The 12,439-nt window shown below is 42.8% G+C and overlaps 1 protein-coding gene across 1 annotated transcript in view; it reads right to left on the bottom strand.

Annotated features, from left to right (window-relative positions):
- Positions 1–12,439, bottom strand: part of thsd7ba (thrombospondin, type I, domain containing 7Ba) — a 227,248-nt gene that overhangs the window by 66,621 nt on the left and 148,188 nt on the right. The window contains exon 14 of the mRNA XM_085385281.1: positions 4,669–4,860. Within this exon, the coding sequence (XP_085241407.1) occupies positions 4,669–4,860 (192 nt within the window). The remainder of the gene's footprint in view (positions 1–4,668; positions 4,861–12,439) is intronic.

Here is a 12,439-nt window from a genome sequence, read left to right as displayed (position 1 = left end):
TAGTTCCTTTCATTGAAGCTAAAAGGTCAGCCCAACAACCCCGTCCACCAAACTTCGCAACTGGCACAATAAAGTCAGACAAGTACCGTTCTCCTGGCAACTACCAAGCTCAGACTCATCCATCGGATTGCCAGATGGAGAAGCATTTGTCACTCCAGAGAACACATGTCTACTGCTCTATATTCCAGTGTCGGCGTGCTTTACACTATCTGACACTTTGCATTGTGTTTGGTGATGTAAGTCTTGGATGCAGCTGCTCTGCCATGGAAAGTCATTACATGAAGCTTTTTACAGACTGTTTCTTGAGGTAATATGATGGCCACATGAAGTTTGGAGGTCTGTAGTGACTCATTGTGCAGAAAGTTTGCGACATCTCTACACACCAGTATCTCTTAACCCCACTCTGTGATTTTACTTGGTGTATCACTTCATAACTGAGTTGCTGTCATTCCCATTCACTTCCACTTTGTTATAATAACAGTAATAATGGATGGTGGAATAATTAGTAGTGAGAAAATTGCACAACTGGACTTTCCAGTTCCACAGGTGGCATCCTGTCATGGTACCACACTGGAATTCACTGAGCTCCTGAGAGCAAATGTCAGCTGTTGCAAATGTTTGTAGAAACAGTCTGTGTGCCTAGATGCTTAGATGTTATACACCTGTGGCCATGGAAGTGATTGGGACATCTGAATTTGAATGGATGAGTTTTTTGGAATGTTTTTGGCAGTATAGTGTGCGTGTAGGTGTACGCTGGCAAGCTACATATATTTTGATTGCTGTCAATGTTCTAATGAGATTTTAAGCACAAACAACACACCTGTAGCAAATAAAGACTTCAGGACATCATTCATACTTATATTAAAGGCAGAAAATTTGCCACACAAGCTGAGATCTTGGCATAGTTCATTTGTTTTCATTTTTTTTCAGATTTCAAAGTTGTTCTACTCTTTTAAACTATAACTTTGTAATTAACAATTAGTTCCCCCCTCTGCTAACCCCACAGCTGCATGTGACACTATCCACTCTGCCATAGCTCGGCTACAGACTCAGCACCCGAGTGCCTTTATTGTGATCTCGGGTGACTTCAACCATGTATCACTGGACAATACACTACCAACATTCAAACAATATGTGGACTGTCCCACCAGGGGAGAGAAAACTTTAGACTTACTGTATGCTAACGTCAAGGATGCATACAGCTCCTCCTCCCTCCCCCCACTTGGTAGGTCAGATCATAACCTGATTCACCTCACCCCCCGCTATGTGCCAATTGTGAGGAGGGAACCTGTGACCACCAGGACTGTTAGGAGGTGGTCAGAGGAGGCAATAGCGGAACTACAGGGCTGTTTCGAGGTGACCGACTGGGAAACACTCTGTGAGCCTCACGCCGAGGACATCAATGGGCTTACTGAGTGTATCACAGGCTACATAACTTTCTGCACCGACTCCATTGTTCCAGCTCAGACTGTTCATTGTTACTGATAGGTTTGTAGCTTGAACCCATCCGCTGGAACGTTGAAGACAATATAATTACACTGCTAAGCAAGACACAAATAGGCAAAGTTCTTCATGTTACTCGTGCACGGGAGAGACCGGACAGAGTGCCGTTCCTCCACTTGACCCCAGTTGCTCTCGTCCGTTCTCCCGTACCACTGTCCTTTTATTGAGGTTACATGAATATGCATAGGTTCATTAACATGTGATGTCTACATACACACAAAGAGTACCTTGCCTGTGTGTGTGTGTGTGTGTGTGTGTGTGTGTGTGGGGGGGGGGGGGGGGGGGGGGTACTGCTGATCAAAGGGTCATAAAAGCACACAAGCAAACATCCTTGGTCAGGAAGAGGGTAGACCCCCCCTCATCCTAGATAACACAGTAAGGAAGTCCAGCAGTTCATTTATACACAAAAAGCACCTAGACTAAAACAGACGTAACTACGTTAATCCTACCATAAAACAATAAGAGAAGGTATGACCTCTCTCATGCTCCCAGGATGTAGGTGTGGAATGCACACCAAGCCTCTGTAGCCTGTTAAAGATCACACAACTTATCACTACACAATTGATTATACACCTCTAAGCATCTATGGTTAAATATTTCTAAGCATAAATGACAATCAACAATACAAAACTTAACAGTTACCCAAATAACAAGCCGTGGGTGACTAAGGACATCAAAGCCCTCCTCAACAACAAGAAGAGGGCTTTCAGAGGGGGCAACAAAGAGGAGGTGAGGAAGATCCAGGTGTTACTAAAGGACAAGATCAGAGAGGCTAAGGACAATTACAGGAGGAAGCTGGAGTGGAAACTCCAGCAGAACAGCATGAGAGAGGTGTGGAGGGGCATGAAGACCATCACTGGATTCAGGCCAACCAACAGCAGGGGAGCTGAGGGAGGTGAGAATAGAGCCGACGAGTTGAATCTGTTTTTCAATAGATTCGACACCACAGTGTCTGCTCCCACCCCCACAACCTCACCTGCAGTCAGCCTGGAATCCAGAGCCACACCACTGTGCCAGCCTCTCTCTTCACATGTTGCCTCCTGTGAGATTCCTGACACCCCTCCCCCACCCATCACCTTCACTCAATATCAGGTTGAGATGCAAATGAGGAGACTTCACTCAGGCAAGTCTGCTGGACCAGACGGAGTGAGTCCCCTTGTCCTCAAGACCTGTGCCCCCCAGCTGTGTGGAGTCTTTCATAAACTGTTTATGCTGAGTCTTAGTCTGCAGAGGGTCCCGGTGATGTGGAAGACATCATGCCTCGTCCCTGTACCAAAGACGCCTCGTCCCAGTGGCCCCCAGGATTACAGGCCCGTGGCACTGACCTCCCACATCATGAAGACCCTGGAAAGGCTCATCCTGGACCAGCTGCGACCCATAGTAAGACCACATCTGGATCCCCTTCAGTTCGCTTATCAGCCTCGTCTCGGAACAGAGGACGCCATCATCTACCTGCTCAATCGTGTCTACACCCATCTGGACCAGCCGGCGAGCACTGTGAGGGTCATGTTTTTTGACTTTTCCAGTGCTTTCAACACCATCAGGCCGACCCTCCTGGGTGATAAGTTAGCAGCGATGCAGGTGGATGCTTCTCTGGTGTCCTGGATTGTTGATTACCTGACAGGAAGACCACAATATGTACGTCTCCCACAGTGTGTGTCTGACAAGGTGATTAGCAACACAGGGGCACCACAGGGGACTGTCCTCTCCCCCTTCCTCTTCACCCTCTACACCACAGACTTCAGCCACTGCACAGAGACCTGCCATCTTCAGAAGTTTTCTGATGACTCTGCGGTGGTTGGATGCATCAGCAGGGATGATGAGACAGAGTACCGGGCTGTGGTCGACTCCTTTGTCACGTGGTGTGAGCAGAATCATCTGCAGCTCAACGTGGCAAAGACCAAGGAACTGATCGTGGACTTCAGGAAGACCAGGAAACACTTGACCCCTGTTTCAATCCAGGGGGTCAGTGTTGACATTGTGGAGGACTATAAATACCTTGGAGTACACATTGACAATAAACTGGACTGGGCTAAAAACACCACAGCACTTTACAGGAAGGGCCAGAGTCGTCTCTATTTTTTGAGGCGACTGAGGTCCTTCAACATCTGCCAGAAAATGCTGAGGATTTTCTATGAGTCTGTGGTGGCCAGTGCGATCCTCTATGCTGTTGCATGCTGGGGGAGCAGGCTGAGGGTCGCAGATGCCAACAGACTTAATAAACTGATCCGTAAGGCCAGCAATGTTGTGGGGATGGAGCTGGACTCCCTCAAGGTGGTGTCGGAGAGGCGGATGCTGTCCAAGATAAAGACAATGTTGGATAACACCTCCCACCCACTCCATGACATGTTGGTCAGTCACAGGAGCTCGTTCAGTGAGAGACTGAGATTACCGAAAAGCACCACTGAACGACACAGGAAATCATTCCTGCCTGTGGCCATCTCCCTGTACAACGCATCCACTTAACACACTGTTTGCTGCTACAGCTACACATGTTTCTTTTCCAAATATTTATTTATAAGTGACTTATGTATGTATGTATGTATGTATGTATGTATGTATATATATGCATATATTGTACTATTCTTAGTTAGCGTATTGTCTGTCTTGTTAATGTTTGTTTATAATGGAGCACTGTAACAAAAAATAATTTCCCCCAGGGATCAATAAAGTATTCTGATTCTGATTAAAATAAAAACAAAACAATAAAAAGCTGTAGAAGTTGGTCAAAAGTTGGCAGTGTTCTACTCAAATTTTACAAAAGAATTTTTTTTACCATCTGCAGTAATAGAATATGAATAAATAAACAAGACTCATTAGTTTGAAGTAAATGCAGAAGGACATAAAAATGTTCATTAATTTTGTAATTTAATGTAAAAGTGAAACAACATAAGTTTTTTTTTTATCTTTCACTAATATGCATTAGGTCTGAACTGGTATATTCTGACTTAAGAAAACTGCCACACGCTCAGACATTACAAAAGCTTTTATCCTCTCTGCTTTTATTTATTTCCAAATTGACTACCAGTCATATCAATAAAAATATAAAACAACAATGTGAGAATGCTTCACCTGAGAACACAATCCAATTGTTCTACCAGCAAAGATTAAACAGTTGCCTTGAAATTGCGTGTGTCTCACAATCCGTGAATAACGAGTCTTTACCTGCAAGTGAGCGCTTTCGTATTCGAGAGCTGCCACATCCAGCACATTCAGAGAACTTGGACCATGCAGTTAGAGTGCAGTCATCCTTGCAAGCCACCCGACACTCTCTGATCTGAGGGGGCAAGGGACCAGCCCATTGCAGGCACTCTGTCATATTGGCAGACTCTCCGCTCTGCCCAACACAACTGACTCCTGCAATTACAAGAATGCCATTTCAGTTATACATTGCACAAATGACAAGCCATTCTTCATCAAGCCAAAATTCAGTTGTCGCTACTGTAAAATAGTCTTCGAAAATTCCTACTATGCCTGAGAAAAGGTTCACAGTTTTATGTGAGGTTGCTTGGACTGAAGAAAGAAAATGCCTCCACAGTGTAGCCATAGTTAGAATATTCTGGTGCAGCTTTCATGTTAGCATCAAGTGAAATGGTAATTCAACCTTCAAGCTCAACACCATTATCAGACTTCTTTAGATAACTATGATTTATTGTATAAAAACAGGACATTCATAATAAAAGCTTAACATAAAAGGTTAATAGCTTTGACAGAATGATCTACATGTTTTAAAAAGAAATTATTGGAGCCTGATCAAACAGGGATAGAGACATTACAATTCAGCAATATGTGCCAGGGTGTGCCATGAATTATTACATTAGCTGCATAACAAAAGCAGATGTGTTATTTTTTCTTTTACTGATAGTGGGTCTAGCGCTCAGTTGAATAGAAGAAACATTTCACAGTCTAGCCTGTTACTTTCTGTTATGTTCTCTTATAACTTAACTGGTAAGTAACGACGCCTTCTTTAGTCGTAGGAATTTACTTTAATAACCAGTCTAAGGAAAACAAGGCGCAGGCATATCAATGCGCGCATACACCACACTTTGTGTTCTACACTCAATAACAGAAAGTAGTGCCACAAACTATAAACTGATTTTACTAAATACATAACAGTTCCTCCCATCCAACCTTGATGAACACAATAGGTACCAAACAATCAAAATATTTCAGATAATGTTGTAAACCAATAATTTAACTTGAACTGAAATATGACACCTACTCAGTGATTTACAACATGTAGGTAGGTTGTTTCCTTTTAAACATTTGAACTGCTTTCCTACAGAATTAACGTGAAACCTATAAGTTCAGTCTCTGAGGTGCTCTGCGATTTCTCTCAGGGTACCGTCTGCCTATTTGGTCAGACTCCATAGTGCTCTGTGTGGTAAGTTCAGGTGTGTGAGCATCGGTAGCTTCACGTAAATCCTGAACCTCAGGTGGTGGAGCGAGGGCAAACTCTTCTGAATCTTGGTGCGTAGATGTGCTCTCAGGTGGCTGTGGAACCATGTGGCTTTCCGCATCTACAATCTGATCAACATGTCTACGCCAGACTAAGTTGGCTCCAACATCTACAGTATATGTCAGTGGTCCGGTCCGTGACAGGATCGTGCCAGGCTGCCATTTCTGACTTGGGTCTCTGTAGTCCCTGGCGAGAACTTTTTGTCCGGCATTGAAGAATCTAGTTTTGTTTCTTGTTGCGTCCACCATGGAAGACTGTTTGTCTTGGACATTCTTGCGAATGTCTGGTTTCAGCAAATCTAGACGTGATCTCAGATTTCGTCCCATGAAGAGCATTGCAGGTGTGTGTCCAGTTGTTGCATGGGTGGCGTTCCTGTAAGCCAGTAAGAAATTGTCTATTTTCTGTTGTAGCGGCTTCCCCTCTGTGCGACTGGCTTTCATTGACCGCTTGAAGGACTGAATGAACCGTTCGGCTTGTCCATTTGTTGCAGGATGATGGGGAGCTGAAGTGATATGTCGTATGCCGTTACTCCGAAGGAAACACTGGAACTCCTCTCCAGTAAACTGACGACCATTGTCACTTACGAGCTGTTGTGGCAGACCTGTGCGTGCAAACAGTGACCGAAGGCTATTGATCGTGCTGGCAGCTGTTGCTTGCTTTACGGGGAAGATTTCTGGCCATTTTGAGTGAGCATCAACCACAACTAGGAACATTTGGTCCATAAATGGGCCAGCATAGTCTATATGGATGCGTTGCCATGGAGCGGATGGCCACTCCCACGCGTGTACAGGTGCTGTTTGAGGTTGACGCAGCGTCTGCTGACAACCAGTGCAGGATTTTGCCATGTTCTCTATTTCACAGTCAAGGCCTGGCCACCAAACATAGCTTCTAGCAAGAGATTTCATCTTAACCACACCTAAATGTCCAATGTGCAGTGAGTCCAGTACCGTTGTACGTAGTTTGGGTGGCAGGATGACACGAGTTCCCCACATAACACATCCTTGGCAAACGGATAGTTGGTCTTTGCGGGTGGAGTACGCAGAGAACTGAGTGTCAGTGCAGGACGGCCAACCATTCACAGTAAAATCGTATACTTTGGACAAGATTGTGTCTCGGCTCGTTTCCCTTTTTACCTGAGCACTTGTGACAGGTAGGGGTTCCATTTGTGTAACGTGAAACACAGTAGCTGGATCAGTCAGTTCTTCAGTGGGTTGCATGTGTGGAAGACGTGAAAGTCCATCTGCATTTCCATGTAACTTTGTCCCTTTGAACTCAATGGTGTAGGTGTGTGCACCTAGGAACAAGGCCCATCGCTGCAAGCGTGCCGCAGCCATGGTTGGAATACCTTTCTGAGGGTTAAAGATGGACACCAGCGGTCGGTGGTCTGTGATCAGGGTGAAGTGTCGTCCATATAAATACTGATTAAACTTCTTCACGCCCCACACTAGACTGAGTGCTTCTCTGTCTATCTGCGCATAGTTGCGTTCGGCTGCATTTAGGGACCTTGAAGCAAAGGCAACTGGGCGTTCCGATCCATCAGGCATTTTGTGAGATAGCACAGCACCAATGCCATATGGTGAGGCATCACAGGCGAGGCGAAGTGGTAGATTGGAGTCAAAGTGTGTCAGAACCTCCTCTGATGTAATGAGCTGCTTAGCGCCATTAAATGCCTCTTCACAGTTTTTTGTCCATTTCCATTTGACATTTTGTTGCAGCAGAGAGTTCAGCGGGTGCAGAACTGTTGAAAGGTTTGGTAGAAACTTGTGGTAATAATTAATTAAGCCCAAGAAAGAGCGCAGCTGACTCACATTTTTAGGTTCTGGTGCCTTCAGGACTGCTTCAACTTTGTCCTTGGTTTTGTGGAGCCCATGTCTGTCGATCTTGTGTCCACAATACTCAATGGCATCCTTAAAGAACTCACATTTGTTTTTGTTTGCTCTCAGTCCATATTTTTCTAGCCTGGCCAGGACTGCTGTTAGGTTAGCCAGATGAGTCTCCTCATCAACACCAGTGACGATTATGTCATCCAGAAAACACTGTGTTCCTGGAATGTCTTGTAGGACCTGATCCATGGCACGTTGCCATACTGCTGGGGCACTGGCAATACCAAATACCAGTCTGTTGTACTGATATAGGCCTTTGTGAGTGTTTATTACCAGATATTTTCTGGATGTCTCTTCTACTTCCATCTGGAGATAAGCCTGGGCAAGGTCAATTTTTGAAAAGTGTTTGCCACCTGCTACTGCTGTGAATATGTCTTCTATCCGTGGAAGTGGGTATTGATCTATGCGGAGAACTGGGTTCACTGAAACCTTAAAATCACCACAGATCCGCACACTGTCACTTGCTTTCTTGCTTACTGATACTATTGGTGTAGCCCAATCTGACCATTCCACCTTGGTGAGTATTCCTTGCTCTTCCAAGCGTTGAAGCTCTGCTTCAACTTTAGGGCGTAGAGCATAAGGTACAGGGCGTGCCTTGTGGAATCTTGGTTTTGCATTGTCCTCTAGTATGATCTGTGCTTTAATATTTTTCAGGGTGCCGATTCCATCTTTGAACACCTGGGCATGGTTATTAAGGATCTGTTTCAGTCTTTCATCTACAGAATTTGCACTCAGGCCTCGTTTCAGTCTCATTGACTTTATTTCTTTCCAGTTGAGGCGGATGTGTTTCAACCAGTCACGCCCAAATAATGGCACACCTCCATTTTTCAGAACATAAAGTTCCAGGTTGCATTTCTTTTTCTCATATTCCACTTTCACTTTTAGTTTTCCCAGAGGAGTTATTCTTTCACCTGTGTACGTTTTCAGTTTCACCGAGGTGTGCTTCAGTTTCAGATTGGGGAATTTGCTTCTATAATCTTCATATGAAATCAGTGAGAGAGCAGACCCGGTGTCCAGTTCCATCTGTAACTCAATCCCTTGTATTTTAGGTGTGAGCCATATTGCATCGTTATCTTTCTCTTGCATTGTGTACAGTTCCAGGCATGCCAAATCCTCCTCAGAATCAGTTGGCTCTGACTCGTTTACTTCATGCAGCTTTCTGTCTCTTTTCCACATTTTGTTTTTCTTTTTATCATACTGCTTTGATTTACACATTTTCTGTATATGCCCCTTTTTGTTACATTGAAGGCATTCTTTCTCTTTAAACCAGCAATTAGCAGCGTCATGTGACTTCTTGCCGCATCTGAAGCACATCGGTAATTTGTTATTGCGCTGCGGATATATTTTGTTTACAGAACACGGCTCCGTGCCTTTTCCCTGAAGCTCTCCGGCATCTTTTGCTGCTGTCTCCATCGATATCGCTATCTCTAATGCACGGTGCAAAGTGAGGTTATCCTCTGTGAGAAGTCGTTTCTGTGTGCCTTCATTGTTCATGCCGCAGACGAAACGGTCTCTCAGCGCATCTGACAGCCCCTCCCCGAACTGACAGTGTTCCGACAGCCGCCGGAGTTCCGCGATGTACTCCGATGTGGACTCATTCTTTAGTTGATTTCGTTTATGAAATCGGAAACGTTCGGCTATAACCAGTGGCTTCGGTTGGAAATGTTTTTGGAGCACTTCTGTGATCTCCTTGAAACTTTTGTCAGCTGGTTTGGTCGGTGTGATGAGGCTGCGCAACAAGTTGTATGTTTTCGCTCCCATCACACTCAGTAACACAGCAACTTTCCTCTCGTCCTCTACTTTATTAGCTCGACAATACTGTTCAACTCTCTCTACGTATGTTGTCCAATCCTCTGTGCCATTATCGAAAACGTCCATTTGTCCAACGCCTCCTGACATTTTTCGGTATTTTTATAAGCGTCCTTCACTTAAAATAATTGATGTTACTCACGTCCTCTCTTTAGCCAGGCAGGTGAGCTAGCATCCACACGGAGGGTTAGTTGTTTTGGCCCTAACCGTTTTTCGTGTCTTTTTTGGCCACTTTCACAAGGATTTCCCCCTCTCTGTCGTCCAATGCACATCGGGGATCCGTTTTAATCCTCGTCGCCAGTCTGTTATGTTCTCTTATAACTTAACTGGTAAGTAACGACGCCTTCTTTAGTCGTAGGAATTTACTTTAATAACCAGTCTAAGGAAAACAAGGCGCAGGCATATCAATGCGCGCATACACCACACTTTGTGTTCTACACTCAATAACAGAAAGTAGTGCCACAAACTATAAACTGATTTTACTAAATACATAACACTTTCCTTTAGACATAAATAAATGAATGCAAATAAATGGAAGATGTAAGAGGTGTCTTTTTCAGAAAATGCAACAGCTGGCATCATCAAAGGTCAAGAGCAAAAGGAACAATCAATATAAGGGATAGATCAGAATGAGTTTTTAAAAGCTGTACTGTGAGACTGTATTTTACTTTAAACAAACATGTTTCAACATGCTCAATTAACAGTAACGTTAACATTTTGATGCTTAACAGGTTTAATATTAGCAATGCTTTAGCATATCAGGATCACATAGTAATAAATCAAGTACTTTTCACTGAAAATGCCCAATCCTAACCTGCAGGCAGGTTAATGGCTTACCAAAAATAATAGTTTCCATTCCTTTGGGTAAAGGCCAAGTTAGCACGTTAGCATGAGTTAAATGGTGTATCAATAAATATGTTTAGACAAATGTTGCAGGAATATTGATATTTTATAGACAGTTAGTTATACACCTAATTATCTAATCTACAAAGGGAACATATTATGGAAGAAAGCACATCCATTTGTTAGAAATGCATGCATGACATTTAAATAACGTAAAAGAAATAGATTGTGTGATAAGTGCTTTTGCAAATCAAATAGCATAATAATTGAAACACTACCCAGATTTAAAAACAAAACAATAAAACAAAGTAAATAAAACATCTGAATTACAATAATCAACACATCTACTGGTTGATAAAAGGAATGATTTGTCCCTCCCAGATTCATGAAACAAATTTTTCAGACACTGCACACAAAGTAGCTGCATAAAAATAGTACTATGTGTAGAGTTTTAAATAAATTAAAAAAAAAAAACACACAAAGAAAATGAAGTTAAAAAAACAAAACAATGCCTGTGGACATATTGGCTCGAGTTTGCTGGCTGATGGAAGGCAGAGGAACATTTTTAGCTTCGCCAGGTTCTGTTAACTGTGAAGGAAAGGTTGAATGGACTTTGACGCCTTGAAAAAGGAATCCTCGTAGATAAACAAACAAACTGCACAGGGCATTATAATGTTGAAATACTTTGCACTGTCACTCTGGGATTTAAATAAATTATTGTTGCCAGTGAGGGGAACTTCTCCTCCCGCAAGACCTCCGAGTCTTTGAGGATTCACTGATCTACAAACATGCCTTTAATCCATTGTATTGATTTGTATTTGACTTTTAAATTTTGCCCTCTGACAAAAACTGTTTGGTTTCTACATGTCTGCTGAAAAGGCGTGGGATGGTCATTTACATACAAAGCTTCTGCACAGGCAGCACAAGGAGGATGGTAGCTGTTGTTATAGTGCATTTACGTAATGGTCAAATGCATAGCTATACAAAAGCCTGCATGTTTGTCTATAGGTTAATTCTGTAAGCCATCAAACACTTAAGACGTGAGAATATATTGAAAAATACATTTTTTTTATGTCTTGTCTTTTAGCTAGTCTCACTGAAAACCCAACTATGTGATCCCCAGAAGCTTCTTATTAAGAATACTATCTCGTTGTCATCTTGTTTTGACTTGGGGCCATCTAGTCTATCCATGTTTCTTTCAGGCTCTGGTTGCCTACACCCGCATCATCTCATCATCTCCCCTTACAAGTGGTTACTTTTTGTCAAGGCATCCCAGCAAATGACAAGGATCATCTCTGATTATATAGATACTTAGAAAGGTATGTTGGAGTGCCATTTATAGAAGGTATGCTTTCAAGAGGCTTGTCATATTCTGCCTTTTTAAAATCCCAAAGAGCTTGAAGGTAAAAGAGATTCTTTAAAAACATCACATTTCTTTCTCTTTTATTCAGTCCAATCCAGAAGATTTTATGTTTTACATCTTTACTTAATACAAAGTTTTTAATGCATTATATATCCAGCCCACACATCCACCATCAAACATCTTCATTTTAATTCAGTCATACTGCTTGTATAATGTTCTTCAGTATAATGCATTGTGAAGAGTAATGTGGACTGGATTCATCATAGCCATTAAGTCACATCTTTCCTGGAGCAAAAGATCATCAGCATGACTCACTTTCTACTGAATAATTACTCACAACGGTTCCAGTTCTATTCAGGGAGGAATATAACATATCCAGCTGGTTATGATACAAAATTTGGCTGAATTTAGACACAGTATGTAGTGCAATATGCACTGACAAACAGATCACTCTAGTGGTTATCAGCTACAAATTCACACAGGTAATCTGCAGTCAAGTGTTCTCTTTCGTTTAGTGTTTTTATTTTATTTGGAAAGGTTCTAATTCATCTTGTCAGATCTTTCATTTAGTAATGCCTC

Source organism: Rhamphochromis longiceps, linkage group LG16 (genome assembly GCF_057381845.1).
Source record: "Rhamphochromis longiceps isolate RC_006_pf linkage group LG16, R_longiceps_female_GT1.1, whole genome shotgun sequence".
Lineage (NCBI taxonomy): Eukaryota > Metazoa > Chordata > Actinopteri > Cichliformes > Cichlidae > Rhamphochromis > Rhamphochromis longiceps.
The sequence above is the reverse complement of the archived record's forward strand: the minus strand, read 5'-3'. Positions and strand labels throughout refer to the sequence as shown.